Source organism: Manis pentadactyla, chromosome 18 (assembly GCF_030020395.1).
Source record: "Manis pentadactyla isolate mManPen7 chromosome 18, mManPen7.hap1, whole genome shotgun sequence".
Classification (NCBI taxonomy): domain Eukaryota; kingdom Metazoa; phylum Chordata; class Mammalia; order Pholidota; family Manidae; genus Manis; species Manis pentadactyla.
In genome coordinates, this window is record NC_080036.1 from 9,154,843 (window position 1) to 9,172,714 (window position 17,872).

At 46.9% G+C, this 17,872-nt stretch overlaps 1 protein-coding gene across 3 annotated transcripts in view; it reads left to right on the forward strand.

The window, feature by feature from the left end:
* The window catches only part of OCA2 (OCA2 melanosomal transmembrane protein), a 423,655-nt gene that overhangs the window by 295,304 nt on the left and 110,479 nt on the right, over window positions 1-17,872 (forward strand). For all 3 annotated transcript variants that reach the window (XM_057494743.1, XM_057494742.1, XM_057494744.1), the window contains 2 exons: window positions 4,292-4,385; window positions 15,326-15,419. In XM_057494743.1, the coding sequence (XP_057350726.1) occupies window positions 4,292-4,385; window positions 15,326-15,419 (188 nt within the window). The remainder of the gene's footprint in view (window positions 1-4,291; window positions 4,386-15,325; window positions 15,420-17,872) is intronic.

Consider the following 17,872-nt stretch of genomic DNA (forward strand, 5'->3'; position numbering starts at 1 on the left):
TTCAGTTTGGATTGGTCACACAGTTCTCTTAATATTCTTTCATTCCTGGAGATCCTTTTATCTCTCGCTGCGTCAGCTTCTCTGTGTTCCTGTTCTCTGATTTCTATTCCATTAGTGGCCTCTTGCACATCGTCTATTCTGCTTTAAGTCATGCCAGAGATTGTTTTTTTTTCCTGTATTTTCCCTCCTTAACTCTTGCATATTTCTCTGAAGATCTGTCAGCATGGTCATGACCTTTATTTTGATTTCTTTTTCAGGAAGATTGGTTATGTCTATCTTTGCAGGTTCCCTCTCCAGGGAGAGTGTCTGTGTGATTCTTGTCTGGATCAAATTCTTCTGACTTTTCGTGGCAATAGAGGTAGGCGTGGGGAGTTGACATGTGTGTCAGCTGGGAGAAACAAGTCCCTTCCTGGTTTTTCCTCACCTTCCTCTCCTGCGAGAATGGCAACCCCTGGCAGCTTGTGCTGGGCAGTTGCACGCAGACTGGGTCTCTGATTATTGCCCGGCCACTGTGAAGTAAGCTCTGCACTGTTGCTGTGGGCATGGCCGGCCTCAGGCTGCTGCTCTGCTATGGCGGGTCTGCCAGAGGGGGAATGGGTGGGAGACAGCTTATTGCCATGAGGGGCCTCTGAGCTGCACTGCTGCCCAGGGGGTTTGGGCACCCAGAGTTCCCCGGGATTCACAGCCGCTGGGCTGAGTGTGCTGGTGTGCCTCCATCCAGCTGTGGGGTCCCTGTCCCTTTTATACTTTCAAAAAGCACTTGCTTTTCCTTTTGTCTCAGGGGCGCTGGCTGTGGGAACCCCCTTGCAGGTTTTACTGTTCTGTTTTCCTAGTATCCAGCACACCATGCACTGTGTGTCTATGCTCCCAGTGTGTATGACTAGGGCTGGGTATTTAGCAGTCCTGGGCTCCCTCTCCCTCCCCACTCTGACCCCCCTGCTCCCACTAGGGAGCTAGAGTTGGGGGCGTGCTGGGATCCCCCCGGGCTGCAGCTTGTATCTTACCCCTTTCGTGAGGCGCTGGGTTCTTGCAGATATAGATGTAGCCTGGCTGTTGTCCTGAATCTTCTGGTCTCTCTTTTAAGAATAGTTGTATTTTCAAAAATATATATGGTTTTGGGAGGAGATTTCCACTGCCCTACTCACTCTGCCATCTTGGCTCCTCGAAGGCATATTCATTTTGTTTTGTCTTGTTTTTGGATTCCACATGTAAATGAAATCATATGGTATTTGTCTTTCTCAACCTGGATTATTTCACTTAGCAAAATACATTCTTGGTCCATCCACGTTGTTGCAAATGTCAAGATTTCATTCTTTTTTATGGATGAATAATATTCCATTGTGTATACATCTTCTTTATCCATTCATCTATATTGATGGACACTTAGGTTGCTTCCATATCTTGGCTATTGTAAATAATGTGACAATAAACATAGGAGTGCATATCTCTTTTTTATTTTGTTTTCTTTGGGTAAATTCCTAGAAGTGGAGTTACTGGGTCATATGGTATTTCTCTTTTTGGTTTTTTGAGGAACCTCCATGCTGCTTTCCATAGTGCCTGAACCAATTTATGTTCCCACTAACAGTGTAGTAAGGTTCCCTTTTTTCCACATGCTCACCAACATATGTTATTTCTTGTCTTTTGGACAGTGGCCATTCTAACTGGTGTGAGGTGATATCTCATTGTGGTTTTGATTTGCATTTTCCTGATGATTAGCTATGTGGAGCACCTTTTCATGTCCCTATTAGCCATTTGTATTTCTTCTTTGGAGAAATGTCTGTTCAGGTTCTCTGCCGATTTTTTAATCAGTTTTTTTTTTTTTGGTGTTGAGGTATATAAGTTCTTTATATATTTAGATGTTAACCCCTTATCAGATAAATCATTTACGAATATGGTGACATCACTGACCAGATTTGAAAGACAGAAATGTCATCTCTGGCTGTATAGAGGTTGGAAACAAAGATGGCAAAGGTGAGTGTGAGGCCAGTGAGTCCTTACTGTACTCACAGAGGAGAAGTGGGGACTTGACCAAGGTCTGGGCTGGGTCCTGTAAGGAGGGACAACAGGCCCTGGGAGCCATAGGGTAATTGGAGGTCGAATTTAGAGCATGGGTTCTCATCTGAATTGCAAATTACAGCAGAAATCTTGATTCAAAACAAAGCTTGATTTCATGGCATAATTTTTGCAAACATCAACCTATAAGAGAATCTGACATTTGTAACTTTAAGGTTTGAAACATATGCACAGGAACGCTTGTCTTGTTTTTTCAGCAGTACTAGGGACAAAGGCACACCTTCCTCCTTGTATAGCCCACTGTCCCTGATCAGGGCCTAGTATCCAGTGCTTAGCTGCTCTGTGAAGCCAGATAGTGTTTGAAGTCCTTTAGAGTAGAGGCTGGCTTTGTACTGATAGCATGCTTCTTGGTGTTTGGAATGCCTGGGGGCCATGTAGTGTGTGTTTGTTGTGCTCATAGATGACTGGGTGCTGTGAGAAGCTGCACTTTGTTTACTCCTTCAAAGAACCAAGACTTCAAGTTTGAAATTTCCTCTGTGACAGCAGATGGGTTCATCCTGAGACAACAAAAGCAAAAATTGAAATGTGCCATGGGTATCACTCAGGATCCCCTTTGCTGAGCGTTTCTGTTTCTGCATTAGATAGATTTCCCAGAATGTTATTTATTTCTCTTTTAGCAAATATTTGGGACTACTGAGAATTAAAAAGTGAGCTTTCCAAAATGCTCCTTGTAACCCAGAAAATAGTAAATGCTCTCTCTCAGACCCTACAAGGCAACTCTGGAGAACAGGACACGGGTCTGGCAGAGGAGTGTGTGCAGAAGGGACAAGGAACTTCGGGGTAGCTGCACCCTGCTGGTCTGGGCTTTGCAGGGGCTGATAGGGCCCTGTCCTTGTGTCTTCCTCTGGGGACCCCAATGGGGCAGCAGCACCCCTGGGGCTTACTCTTCTCACAGCCAAACCTGAAGCTCCAGAGAGCCTTCCAGGAACACAATCTTCTGTCTAGTCCACCCACCTTCCATTGGTTAAAACAAGCCACTGCCAAGCCCAAAGTCAGTGGGGTGGAGAAGCAAATCCATCTGCCCCACTGAGCTCACTGCAGGAGGCATACACATGACGTCCTGTTGCAGGGATAAAGATCTGGGGAGTGATCCAGTCCTCTCAAATAAACAATGAAGCATTACTTTCATGTCAGGAGACCTGCCACATATCCAGCACAGTGTGGCTTTTTTGACTCCTAATTCTCTACAACAAATGAAAGCACACGTAACATGCCACCACATTGGTTATAGCTTTCTGCATATGATTTTGGGTAATCCTTGCTTTCCAGATGGGTTACCACTGGAGCCCTCTTCTCCCTCTTCCTGCTCTTTAGGTTTTCACGAGGCAACTGCCCTGAGGCAGCAGGTCAGGGGTCCTCCTTAACCCCCCATGGGCTGCTCTGAGGTGCCCAGTAGTGACAACATGGATCCCACACCCCTGAGTGTGCTGGAAGCCGGCCTCATGGCTATGCCCTCCTCTTCCCTTCATTAGGAACATGAACCACAAGGGGATATGCTCTTGGAACACAAATTTCCTACAGAAACTTCACAATGGCTGCTTGTCTCGCTGATTATGATAATGTGAAATTTATCTGTTAGAATGGTGTTCCAGATGTTGTATGACTTAGTGGAGATCTAGAACGCGGCTTCCTCGGAAGTGGATCTGACACATGTCCCATATCATGAACATCTGCAGGGTCGGGATGACTGCACAGAGGGGCAGTTCAGCACAGCCTTCTCAGGGCTCAGTTGGCGATGAGAGGACTGTATTCAGTCCTGGCTTGGCCGTTTACAAATCTGTGCCACTTTGTGCTTCTATCTCCTCATCTATCGATTGAAAGAATGACAAGCACACCTGAGGGGTGTTTGGGGATTAAATAATACGATATATGCATGGAGTTACAGTAAGAGTTGGTCCACTGCAGGGCTAGTAAACATGGGTCGGATGGTTACAGTCCCAGCCCCTGTGTAAGGTTTGACATGATCTTACCACAGCGCGGCTGCAGCCAGTTGAGAAGGAGGACTGGTTCGTTAATCATGTGGCTGGAAATAAAGACATGCTGATGCGCTCAAACTCAAGGTTTCGTGGATTCTGAAATTCATTTTGGTTTCCTTTTGAACAGCCTATGCTTCTCACAATTTGCTGAAAAAGTGCTTTGGCTTTTGCAAGTCTGTGAAGGTCTGGGCAGCTCTTCTGTGCTTCCGCGGGTGTGATGCCTGTGTCTTTATCCTCCACAGATGCCTGTGCTGATGAACCTTAGTCGAGACCCTGAGGTCAGCCTGCCTGCACCACCCCTCATGTACGCCCTGGCCCTTGGTGCCTGCCTTGGAGGTAAGGGGTGCTGATGTGTGCAGGGGAGCCCGCTGACACTGGTGAGCCTGGAGTGATGATTAGGGCTTGCCAACTTGAAAATAAGTCTGGATATGTCCTGTGGAGATCAGCTTTGACCATTCCTAGAACTATCAGATCCTCGTGAAGCCTGTCACTTCCCACTCTGCAGAACTGCCCCTGGCCTTCTGCACCTGTGGCCTGAGGATGATCATTCCTGACATCTCAGTTCATGTGCTCCCACACTTGCCCATGCAGACGGGCTTATGCCTAGTAACATGTTTAGCAGCTTATGCTTAGATTTGTGTGAATGCCATCCTCAGTTACTCTTCTTTATGGCCTCCTTAGGGACTGGGTGAGGGTCGGGGGTGAAGTGAAGACTGGGTGAACTAAGAAGAGAGACTCTAACCGCAGAGTAAGAAGAAAGATGGAAGCTTATTATTATTATTATTTTTTTGTGTTGGCCTTTGGAGCAATGGAAAATTGAATTAGAGAAGTGTCAGGAGAGACTGAGCCCTGGTGAACAAACATGAGGGCTTCGGAGGTCGTCGTCCTTGGAGGAAGCCCACGTTAGGGGACCGTGTCACCCTGGGGGGGAAAAGAGGATAGTGAAGAATCCTAGATAAACACATCAGATACATTTTAAGTTTTCATTCGAACATCCAGACATGCTTAATCTACGTTGCCTTGTTCTTTGATCGCTATTAAATCAATAGCTTTCTATTTAGTTTATTGGTTTGTAAAGGGGGAATCAGTGCCATCTGATGAGGTTTCTCTGGTGTCTGGAGACAGCTGATGCACCTGGCCGAGCAGCCGCGGCCTCAGGTTCCTGCAAAAGGGCAGACGTGTTAGAGTGGCCCCTGCCTGGCATCGGGCCCAGGAAGAGCGATGGCTGTCTTCACAGCTACATTTAACACCAGAGGTTGAAAACAAGAATCCCAGGACACCTGGAAATGTGTCTTCTGCATGGGAGTTTGCTTATCCAGCCTTAGCATCTGCTATGGCCTGACATCGTGCTCATGAGCAGTGAGGCGGTCACCCAAGCTGAGGCCATCCTGTAAATGGACATGGCCTGTCACGGCAGTAAGCAGGGCTCAGGGAAAGGCTGAAGGGAGAGCCTGGGAAGGTTCTCCAGAGAGGTAGATTTTGAGGGTGAGAAGCCTTTGGACTATGTCTGATACCCCAGAACATGTGGAATGAACGTAGAGGGGATTTTCAAGGATGGAAGTTAGTGTGGACCGTTTATATGGATAATAGCCTGGAGTGTGCTTGAACACCTCCTGACTGGGCCCTGTGCCCTCGAAGCAGGGGTACGGCTGTAACGAACGATGCAGGTCTCAAGCCTTGGGGTCTTTCTGACCTGGGAGCTCTTGCCGTTGGATGGGGCTTGCTCCTGGTGCAGCAGACGCCTAGGAGGGCTGGGTGTCAGCTCTACGCTTACTCTGTCAAGGAGCCTCACTTATTGATTTAGAGCTCGGCATTAAAAGAAGTTGTGGCAAAATATACATAGTATAAAATTTACAATTTTAACTATTGTTCAGTTTAACTATGTGCAGTTCAGGGCCAGCAATCACCTCTATACATCCCCAGAACTTTTTCATCTTCCCAAACTGAAACTCCATGCACATTAAACCAAAATTCCTCATTTCTCCGGGATTTGGCCCTTTGAAGACCTCTTTAGAAGTTTTCAGTTGGTTTGAGATATGTTATTTGCTATATAGATTTGTGAGTCCCTAGATAGTTTGAAACAAAAAAACTTCCTCTGGTCTGATCCTAGTACCTTTTGGTTGCTCTTTTTACTAAGAGCTAAGAACAATTCAGGTAAGGCTTAGGAAAAACTCAGCTTAGCCCGGGTTTCCTAGGAAGGGGAGGCAGAGGCGAGCTTGCACACGAAGGCTTTATTTGGAGGTGGGATCCTAGGGCAGCAAGACCGAGGGAGCAGTGAGGTGAAGCAGCGAAGGAGAAAACAGAAGTACAAGGTACGTGACCAGTTAGTAACAGCTTTCAAAGAAGACACAGCCAGGTTTGAGTCAGATGGGTTATTTTTCAGACGGGTCCTGTGGAACTACTGTGCCTGGGAGGGGAAGGAGAAGGGAGAGATCTGTCTGTTACTCCCATGCTGTCTCCTGCCTTTCACTGGCCAGTTTACTCCAGGGGGCTTCTGAACCCGGCGAGGGAGTGTGAGGCCGCAGGGGACGGCTGCTCTGTACAATGGAGAACAAACAAAGCAAACAACGTGAGCTACAAAATCATAGTTTTAAAAAACACCCTTCAAATGCTGACGAAGCAGAGAAAACTAAATGAAGTAAATTTGAAAAAGTGACATGCCCTTCCTGGTGGGGAGGAGAACATGGGTGCTCCCGTCTCTGGCTGGGGGTGAGGTGGGAAAGCTGAGCGAGTCCCTCAGTGCCTTTGCTGAGTGTGCAGTGAAGCTGGGGATGCTGCGGCCGTGACGAGGGAAAAGCTTCAGAGACGTGCTGGACCTTCACAGGCTGTCCTGAAGTTGGGGGCACGGTGGGCAGAGAGCTGCCTTTTGAAGGACGAAACCCAGGGAAGAACTTCAGAACACAGAGAATCCTCAGCAGTCAACAGGCCAGAACATGATTTAGAAAACTGATGACTTGGCTGTACAGCACAGAGACCCCAGAATCGCCCTCTGCTCATGTCACTGTTTCAGAGAAACTCCTGATCCCACCCTCAAAATATCTCAGCTAATGGCAAATCAAATCTAACTCAAGATGCAACAAAACCAGGTCCAGCTCAGCTTCATATTAGGTTGGCTCCATGTCCTGCACTGGCAGGTCGGCATAAGTGGGAAGCTCTTTTCAAGATAAGAAATGTATAAATATTATTACTTCAGTCTCTACAGTTCTTCATGTAAAATGCCAAGCATACCATTACCTTGATAAACAGCATTTACAAAAAACCTACAGCTAACATCATGCTTACTGTTGAAAGATTGAATGTTTGCCCCCTAAGATTGGGAACAAGGCAAGGATGTCTGTTCTTACCTCTCCTACTCAATGTAGTGCTGGAAGTTCTAGCCAGTGAAATAGGCAAGAAAAGGAAATAAAAAGTATACAGATTGGAAAGGATGAGTCCCTACTGCAGATGTAGCTTCCAAAGAATCTATTTGAAAAACTCAGAGAACCCCAGAACTAATATGTGAGTTTCATAAGTTCACAGTATACAAGATAGATATATGAAAATCAATTTTAGCCATGAAAATGTCGACACCACAATTAAACATGGAATACTATTTATAATTACTCAAAAAATTAAATACTGAAGCTGAAAATTACAAAGTGCTGATAAATTTAAAAATCCAGATAAATGAGAAGACAACTGTGCTCATGGACTGGAAGACTCAACATGGTGAAGATGTCAGTTGTTCTTAAATTAATCTTTGGGTCTAATGTAATTCCTATCAAAATCTCAGCAAGATTTTTTGTATATATATTCAAGATTATTCTAAAATTTATATGGCAAGAAGGATATATAGGCAAAAAGTACATGAAAGGGTGTTCAACATTATTAGCCTTTGGGAAAGTGCAGATTAAAACCACAGTAAGATATTGTCACACACCTATAAGAATGTCTAAGATAAAAAATAGTGATAATGCCAAATATTGCTGAGGATGTGGGGACACTGGATCACTCACACAGTTGTTGGGCTGTCAAGTGGTACCATCACTCTCTAGGGCAGAGTGGAGAGCAGTTTGGCAGTGTCTTAAAAAACTACTGGGTAATTCTTCTAGAGAAATGAAAACTTATGTTCACCCAAAACCTGTACACAAATTCTTAAAAAGCCTTATTTGTAATAGCCAAAAAGTAGAAGCAAACCAGATGTCCATCAATAGTAAATTGTTTAATAAATTGTGGTACATCCCTTCTAAGAAATGCTACTCAACAATAAAAAGGAATGGACTATTGATACACATGACAACCTTGGTGAACCTCCAGAGCACTACGTGGAGTGAAAAAAGTCAATCCCCAAAGGGTATGCACTGTAATTATTGCATTTATAGATAAAATTCTAGAAATGTAGAAATAGCTTGGTTGGCAAATAAATTGGTTGGCAGAGTTAAGTACAGGGTGGGGTGGAGGGAAGTGGGTGTAGCTATAAAAGAGCAACAGGAGGGATCATTTTGGTGATGAAAATTTTCTGTATCTTGACTGTGTCAGTATGGATATCCTGATTGTGACATTGCACTATGGCTTTAATTATATTACCAGTGAGGGAAATTGGTAAATGGTATGTGGAATCTCTCCTTATTATTCCTTATACCTGCATGTGAATGTACAATCACCTTGAAATAAAGGGTCAATTAAAGTAATGAGAAAAGGGAACACCAGAGGGGAAACTGTTCTCATTGACTAAATACATAATTACTAAACTAAACAAATATAGATAGATAGACAGCCAAAATGAGCAATAAAGTCAAGGAAATATCTCAGAATATAGAGGCAAAAGTCAAAGAAGAAATTTCAGGAGAAAAATAATATACAGAAAAGTTCAGTATGGAAAATCCAGTATTCAACAACTGGAAATATCTCAGGAGGGACAGAATGAAGTGGAAGGGAGGAATTTATCCAAGAAATAATGGAAGTAGATTTTTCAGAGTCGAAGCAGCACATGAGTGGATACATACCTAATGCTATCTCTGTGAAATCTGAGAACTCCATGCAGGCTTAGAAGCATGCCCCGTGTCACAACAAGTAGTAAACCCCAGAGCTGGGGATAGGATTTAGTATTCCAACCTCAGAGTTTCTTTTCCTGTGCTCTCTTTATATTGAAAACATGTAATTAGAAATACCAGGTTTGGTAAAATATGGTACCAAAATAAAAAGGACAGGTCCAAATTTGAAGCAAATTAAAATGAGGCATGATCTTAAGCAAATGATGGAACATAAGAAATGAAACTTATGTGGACCTTGGTCCTGGTGCATGTTCTGGCCCTGCAGGGATGGCGTTTGCATAGTGTGGGTGGTATAAATGCTTCTGACTGGTGTTCACCATTGGCGTGAACCCCACGAGTCTTAGCTGCTCATAGAACATACTGGTGTGGTCATTAATTTCTTTGATGATCATGCTCTTCTACTTTATTTGTTGCTGTGCCTGTGTATTATTTGTATAAAAACAAACTTTAAAAATAATCGAAATATCTACTGGTAGAACACAGAGCACAAATAAAAACTAATTTATGTTCAGGAGCTCATGGTATCTTTGCCAAAGTCACCTAGAGATTGTGGACAATCCTGGCAGGATGTGGCTGTATTAAAACCTGTTGCTTCCCTTCAGTTTTAGTCATACTTTGAGCGGCAGGTGGCTCTTCCACTTGTCAAAGGGAATGCCAGCACATAGCATTAACTTTTATGTTTTCCAACAAGTGGGGAAGGAATTACCACTGGTCTGTGTTTGATCTAACCTGGACTGACTGACACAGGATGTTATACTGGAGATTCTTTATAAATGTATAAAATGTTCATTGAAAACAAGGCACAGCTTTAAAAAATGTTCTTGTTCTCTCTCTAGATCCATATACCATCTTTCCATGTAGGATTATGCAGATATGTCAAGACAGGCAATAGACATTTATATGCACACATCAACCCCTATTTGCTCCTCTAAATGGCTTGAGCTGGAGTAGTGGCACCTAGGACCTCTTTCTCCCTACCACACGGAACCCGTGCCATGGATGGGGTGCCCTCAAAAACTCCTAGCATCTCATTACATTGCTGCAACACCTGTTGACATCTGAATAGTACTCTCACATTCTTAATGTCAAGTGAACCCCACAATGACCACATGAGATGCTGAGGGAAGGTGGTGACTGTCGTCATTTAAGGCAGATGTGGCTGACTTCCTTCACCTCTTCCCTGCTGATGATAAGGCACAGACAGGCATAAGGGTTCCTACCCTTTGCCAAAGCCATTTGGAGTTAAGGAGACCTGAGGTGGTGGCTTCTTTGGGAGGCAGGGGCTTCTGGCAATGATTTCCCAGGTCCCGAGAACAAGCCTCAGGAGAGAGAGTGGTCCTGCTTCTCCCTCTGGACACTCTCCACCGTCGTGTGTTCACGAGGTGCCTGGAGCCGTTTCCCGCCTGAGTGTGGGCAGTCTGAGCGCTGTTGATGGCGGCAGAGCTCACTGAGGGAGGCGACAGTCCTGGGCGACACTCCTGGGCCCTGGTGCCCATTGAGTCCTGACTTGCTTGCCTCTGCCTGCTGGCCGCCAGCCAGCGCCTTCCCCTGTCGTCAATGCTATTTTGTTGTGCATCTTCCTTTCTTTGCAGCCAGAAGCCCTGAAATCAGTATAACAGGAATGGGCAGTGATCACTCACGGTTTCACAGCTCAGCAGATTTGAGATTTGGGTGGAGGCTTGCTGCTCGGCTGCCCTGCTCGCCCCCACAGTCGTCCCTGCTGCTTCCCTTTACTGTCATGCTCAGTCCGTCACTCAGCCTCTCTGCCGGTCTCAGTTTGCCGACCAATAAGACTTGAGGGAGGCCTGTTTGGGAGCATCTTTTGCCCTTCTGATAAAAATGTTCTGGTACTAGTTCGTCTCCATGCTTGCTACTTCAGAAATGGCCGTGGAATCATCTGTGATGGGAGGACGAGGCCGAGAGAATGGTGGAGCTCAGCCTCTGACAGCACAAGACCCCGGACTGAAGCTCCCCAGCCCTCTGCCCCCACCTTCTGGCTGTGCGGGAGGAGGCAGTTTCCCTGTGTGCATGAGCTGCTGTGGTCAGGTTTTCTGTTGCTTGTAGCTGAAAATATTGTTACAGGAACAGGGCTCAGGGAGACTACATCAGTTAGTATTCTCCGTCCCAGGTGACCAGACCTCCACGAGGAAGGACAGCTGAGTGCAAAGGGCTGACTGGAATGGAGGCTGGGTCCGGGGAAGGAGGACAGGAGATGTGCGGTATGGAGCAGGCTCTGGGGCATCTCGGTCCCCATGGTGTCTGCCTGCTACATTCCTGGGAAGGTGCAGAGGAGCCAGGTGTGCAATGGCTGAGCAGCTGCCCCATGTGACAGAGCGCAGCCTGGCCCCTGCTCATATCTCTGCTTTATCTCCTTCTAAGGGAAGAATGTGAGCCAGAGAGCTCCTCATCCTGCCCAGGTCATCACGCAGGCATCTGACTCCTGAGGAAGATCAGAGAGGGAGGGAGGCCTGTGTCCCCACCCAGCCCCCTCATCCTGCCCAAGTCATCACGCAGTCGGAACCAACTGACCCCCCCTTCCCTTGGATCCTTGGAAACCTCCCCATTCCATTCCCTGAATCCAGAAGTGCTCCGGAACAAATCCATTCACTAAGCGGGGTCACCCCAGCAATGCTAAACAGGCAACGGAAAGGGCCTTTGGTTTTCTGCAGGTGGCCCGTGGCAGACAAGGAATTCCTACCGACTGCTGCAGAATGAGGTGCTTTTGATGCAGGCAGGGCCTGCCTGCCACTTGAAATGGAAAAAAGGGGTGGTTTTTCAATCATTAATCCCTAACAGGAGAGAAGAGAAATGCTGCCTTTTATTTTTAGAGCTCACACAGGTTATTGAACACAACCCTGGATCACGTGTTAAGCTCTGTGTTGTCCAGAAACAGAGCTCTTCACTGAATTCCTGGAGTAGCAGTGTTTGGGGGTGGCAGGGTTAGCACTGCGCAGGCCCTGAGGTGCATGCTCTGCCGTGAAGGCCAGCAGGGCAGGGCCCCACAGGGAACATGGGCTTCCCTGCGGAAGTTTCATCAGGCTTGGGAAGTACTCCCCAGCAGGATAGCTTGCGGGGTATGTGGACTCTCACTGGTGAGTCTCCTTGAGCAGAGGAGGGCCATGGGATAGAAGCATCAGTGTGACAGTACAGAGGGGAGGCAGTGTGGGGCCCTGACGGCTGTGGGGTTTGTACATTGCCATCTTCTCAGTTCCCTTCAGATGCTCTGCGTGGCTGTCTGCAGAAAGGCCTCCCTCCCTGTCTGATCTTCCTCAGGAGTCAGACGCCTGGTTCCAGTCCTGGGCAGGCCACTTTCCAGCCCTGACAGTGTAGCATGTGGCCTCTCTGTGCCTCAGTCTCTTCATGGGGACACGGGGGACCTCAGTGTTGTGGGGAGGGTGAGATGACTGAGAGCATGCCCAGACTTTAGAATGCTGTTGACTCAGACATGCCGTCGCCTCCTTAAACCCTTCTCGCGCAGAACTCACACCTGGCACCAGGCCTGCATATGCCCGATGCTCGGCTGAAGCTGGTTGTTGCATCTCATTCTACTTGGTGCCTCCTTCTCTTCATTTGCAGCTCCCTCGGGGAAGCCTGCCTGGCTGTGGCCTGGTGAGCCCTGAGCATTTGCTCTGGGCCTCCTATCTTGTGCCTGCTGTGCAGCGACCATGTGGCGTCTCTGTCCTGCCTTTCTGAGAGCAGTTTCCCTGCGAACTCCCAGAGGATATGGCCTGATCTGTCTGTGGAGAGTGGCTGGCTGGGGAAGAAGGGGGAGCTGTCTTGGGTCAGAAGCTAACAAGATGCTAGTGGAAATCTGGGCCAAGTCGGGGGTGGTTCAGGCACAGGCATATTTCAGAACCGTTGCTGGAAATCCAGACTCCGTTCTGACCATGTCTGAGACACAAGAGGTTTCAGAATGTGCCTAGAATCCTGGAATTACCCACAGAAGTTTTCTATCATTATCATAACAGATAAACATAGGAGATTTGCTGTCTTACAGTCCTGGCCTTCCAGGTAAGGATCGCCCAGCTGGGATTCTGCTTAGAGCCTCAGGACGCCAAGAGCAGGGTGTCCTCAGGTCGGGTGTCCTTCTGGAAGCTCCGGGGACGGGTCTGCTTCTGAACTCGCTTAGGCTGTTGCCCGGATCCTGTTCCTTGCTGGCCCCTGGCTGCGGCTGCCCTTAGCTCCTAGAGGCCTTGCTGGTCCCAGCACTTGGGCCTGAATCTGAGTCAGCACCAGTGCATAGAGGCAGGAATCCGCTGTAGGTAGGACTCTCTTCGCCCTCCTGGGATCCCTATGAGATCTCCATGATTCCACCCTGGGAACCTCCAACACGGGATCTCTCGGATTCTCCCTCTGAGGCTTCTCTTCTACTTCTAGCTGGAGAAAGTTCTCTGCTTTTAGGGGTTCACTGGACTCAGTGGACCTACCCAGATAATCTAGAGTAATCCCTTTACCCCAGGGTCCATGATTTGAATTACTTCTGCAAACTCCCCTTTGCTATATAGGGCAATTGAATGACATAGCCATAGGTTCTGAGGATTAAGGTGCGGACTTCTTTGCAGTGAGTGTGGGGGGACAGCATGCTGCCTCCCACACCACCTAGAGCAAGCCAGTGTCACCTGTAGGCTGGACTGTCCCCCAGTCAGGCTCCCTGCTTTCTTGGCAGCCACCCTAAAATCTGTCCTGTACACAGCAGTGTGGGTCGGCCTGTCACACCCTTCTCTTCCTTTAGCTATGGTCTCCCCCCGACTGTCCCCCAGCCTTTCCTAATGCTCTCTGGGTAGGGCCAGATGCTCTGAAGTTCCCTGAGAAGCAGTGCGACTGTCATCAAAAGGGCACAGAGCAGCACAGTGACCACATGCAGAGCAGGGCTGGCCTCGGGGCCATGGGGCCTGCATAGGGCTTGTGCTGGTGGGCGGCAGCGCTGGTGGGAGACCCTGGAGGATTTTACTGAGCTCTTAAGATCCGAAGTCCTATACTGTTGATGCCCCAAGTATGCTTCATCCTTAGAACAAGCATGTAAGTGGACGCGGCATGCTGTTTCAGTGTCCTTCACGGAAGAAACCCCAGCCTAAGTCTGTATAGGGGAAAGGTAGGGAAAGTGAGGTGAGGCTCGGGCTGGCTGGTCTTCGTGGACCTTTGCATGGGCAGCCTGGGCTGTGGGCCTGGCAGCTGTGTGGGCTGCCTGCATATTTTGGGGAGAGGGTGAGGGCCGAGTGGAGGGAAGGGAATGTGTTTTCAACTGAGTGCTGTTTGCATTTCCTGGGGCCCAGGTCCCAGGCCGTGTGTCTCCTCCAGTGAGAGGCCTGCAGACTGTGTGGCTCTGAGGTTATTTACTCCATCCTCCTCTCTGTGCTGCACATTGCCGAAGACACAGGGATGCTGATGCTGTCAGGCTGGTCCTCGATCCTCCTCCTCCTACCCTGCTGCTACTAACATTGTACCATCTCTAAAGGCCACTCTGTCATGCTGACAAGCCATGGCAGCTCCAGATTTGTGTCCCAGTTCACCAGTCCTCAGGAGGCAGAGAGAGCCTCTTCCTCAGCCATTTATGCACACATGTCAGTTGGCTGAAACTGAGCTGTGTGTGCATCCCTGAACAGAACACTGACCTCTCTGGCTGGGGGAGAAGATGCTGATCGGCTCTGCCAAGCAATTCATCTTCCTTGAGCCAGTCAGTGTGTGCAGGCTGGCCTCGGCCTCACCCCTCACCACGACGCCTCACTTGTACGCGTGTCTCCTGAAGGTCACGTGTGTCGTCAGACAGGCTCACGCATTCCCATTGCTTACATGCATCCTTCCATACACAGAAAGGATGTCCTGGGAGATGTGCAGGCCTGCAGTCCTGAGGAAGAAGGTCTCGTCTGAGATTTCATTCCACTGTTCTGAGACACCCATTCCCTCTTGTGGTTGTTGCCTGGCTTATGTTTCCTCTGAAACATATATGTCACCGTGTCCCACAGAGATTTGCTGACTTTCCTTATCATTTCCTTTTTTCTATCACAAAGAAAAGCTGTTATCCTTTCTGTAAATGACTTACGGTGTTTGCAAGCAGTGAATTAATCTTCTGGTTGCCAGTTTTTTGCTTTTGCAAATATTTGCAAAGCAATCACTTTGATAGTACCTGTAATCATCAAATCAAAAGCCTGTGACATGATCCAAATACTACAGTATAAAAGAGAATAGAAGTCTATCACCAAGGTAAACTGAGATTTTATTTCACTTGTAAAATTTTGATTCCAGGTAATGGAACCCTGATTGGCGCATCCGCAAATGTTGTTTGCGCAGGAATTGCAGAGCAGCACGGCTATGGATTCTCTTTCATGGATTTTTTCAGGTACTTTAAAAACTCGCTTTTAATTTTTCTTTATATACTCTCTAAGCTTGCTTAATTAAAAAAAAACAACACTGCATATTGCTGAGCATTAGGACAAGCATTTTTTTTTTAGCAATTAAAGAGACTTTGATGTAGGTGAGGTTAGCTCAGAAAAAAACTATTGATGTATTGTTTAGTATTGCTGGGATTAGCTTCCCCACACAGAGGATGATTCAAACATTCTAAATAATTCAGATTGAATATAGGGGTCAGGAAATGATTATGGGCTTGCTGGTATTTTGTTATTGTTCTCCTGAAAATTCCAATAGGGACTTGTGCCTGATGTTCCCCTATGTGATGCGGTGAAAAGGCCTGCCCCTGAAAGGACCCGGGAATATTGCAGATGGAGGGTAGCCTGGGAGCCAGCATTCATGTGTGTGTGGGTGCCTCTCAGGGCGACAGAACAGAGCTGAGGCCCAGGTGGCTGCTCCTGCAAAGAAGGACTTACTCCAAGGGAGCTGGCCCACCCTGGCATCCTGACTCCCTGTGTGCCTGCTTTTATATGGCACCACTGTATTTTGGAAGAAGGAGGGTAGGTGGAATGGAAGTTAGAGGCCATAAAATGGTGCTGCCCAAATGAACTGACATTCATTTGGTGTTGAACAAGAGTCCTGTTAAGTTCTTGCACTGTAAACTCACAGCTTGTGTATGCACAGCAATGGTCCTCGGAGCCAGCCCCACTGAAGATTTTTAACAGCAGCATGGCTGAGAGGCAGAACCCCCTCACAGGGCATTGTTTGGCTGGGCTTGGGGGCAGACCCTGGCCATCACATCTGGGTGAGGACAAACATCTGTTTCTCATACATCACTGACTTTTGGCAGGCTTACCATACTGGCCATTGCTCATGAGCTATTCACACTTCTCCACAACTTTGCTGAGACATTAATTTGAATGACAGGCTTGGGAGATGTGAGCATGGAAAGGAGGCAGTAGGCTGGAGAGTGAGCCTTCAGGACACTGAACATGCATTTCTCAGCAGGGCTCAGTAGTCAGGGAGGTTCAGCCCTGGAGCACAGCTAAGAAAGGGGGTTCAAAGATAAGTGCTCTGAGTGGGGCAGCAATAGGAGATATCTATTTGGGCCCAACAGTTCTAGGACTCCCTCATTTGGACTAGATTCCCAATTTCTGCAGAGCTGGCAGGCTGTCATTCAAATGCCCTGGTCTCTGCTTTGCTGGCCCACCAGGCATGGGCTATACTAGGCCCACTGCTGGGCCCCAGGCAAGGACTCTCATGCACATTTACCAACACTGGCTGGTCTTGCAAGTAGGCATGGGAGGCTGGTATGAATATCACAAAAGATGAGAGGACTTTGGGGACAGCAGTACTCCTTGGTCTGATATTTTGTCCAGTGTAAATTTGGAATAATAACCAGGGCATGGGCCTGTTTGAAAGGGTAGGTGTGCATGCTACTTGGGACATGCACAGAGCCGGGGTTCAGCTCCGGTGGGTTATGCATGTATACACTGAGCTTTTCAAGTAGGCTTTGTATTTCCATGTCATATGTGCACCTTGTGTCAGAGTCACAGCAGTAAAAGCTAGGATCTTACTCGGTAACTTGGCAGCCTCAGAAGGCTTGGGGCAAGGCTACCAGTGGGCTTTCAAAGTTCATTATGAAGTGTGTCCAGCTTCTTGGATGGAGAAAAAACATCTCTGCAGTCAGCGGCCAAGATCCCTGTCTTATTTCTGTCTGGTTCTAGCTCTGCTGGTCGGATTCTCCCTGCTCAGAAATGGAAACAGGTTTCACATTAACTAGTCATCTAATTGCGATAAGGCTCTTACTTGCATAAAATTCTTAGTTTGTAATTGCAAATATACTAAATTGACTCTTATCTGCCTCATTTAAAAATTTCTTTCCATAAAAAATAGCTTTCTGTGTTACATAGTGCAAAATGTTAATTTCTTACTTTATTTTTAAAAATTACTATGTTTCTGGCTACATAAGTATGTATTCAAAGGGAAATATGAAAAAGCATAATATATAAATAACTCATGATTTTGCTACTTAGAAATAGCCACTGATAAAAATTTGGTGTGTTTTCTTACATTTTTCCCTCCCTCTCATGATCCATACATATTTGTTAACAAAAATATATGATCACATTGTTTCTTACCTTATAGTTTTTGTAATTTATTTTTAGCATTTTACTGGACCATTAATTATTTTTCCAAAATCAAATATTTTTATACCTGACATGCGGGTATATTACTGTTTTATCTTTAGGTCACTTCCTGTTCTTTGTTATCCTAGTTGGTGCTGTGTTGAGTATCTACACATAAAACCTGGCTTCATTCTTGGTAATTCCAAATAAATTTCCTGACATGCAATTGCTAGCTAAGTGAACAGTGTTTTAAGAATTCAGATACATGTAGACAAATTGGCAACCAGAAATGCCACTCTACCACTTGCTTCAT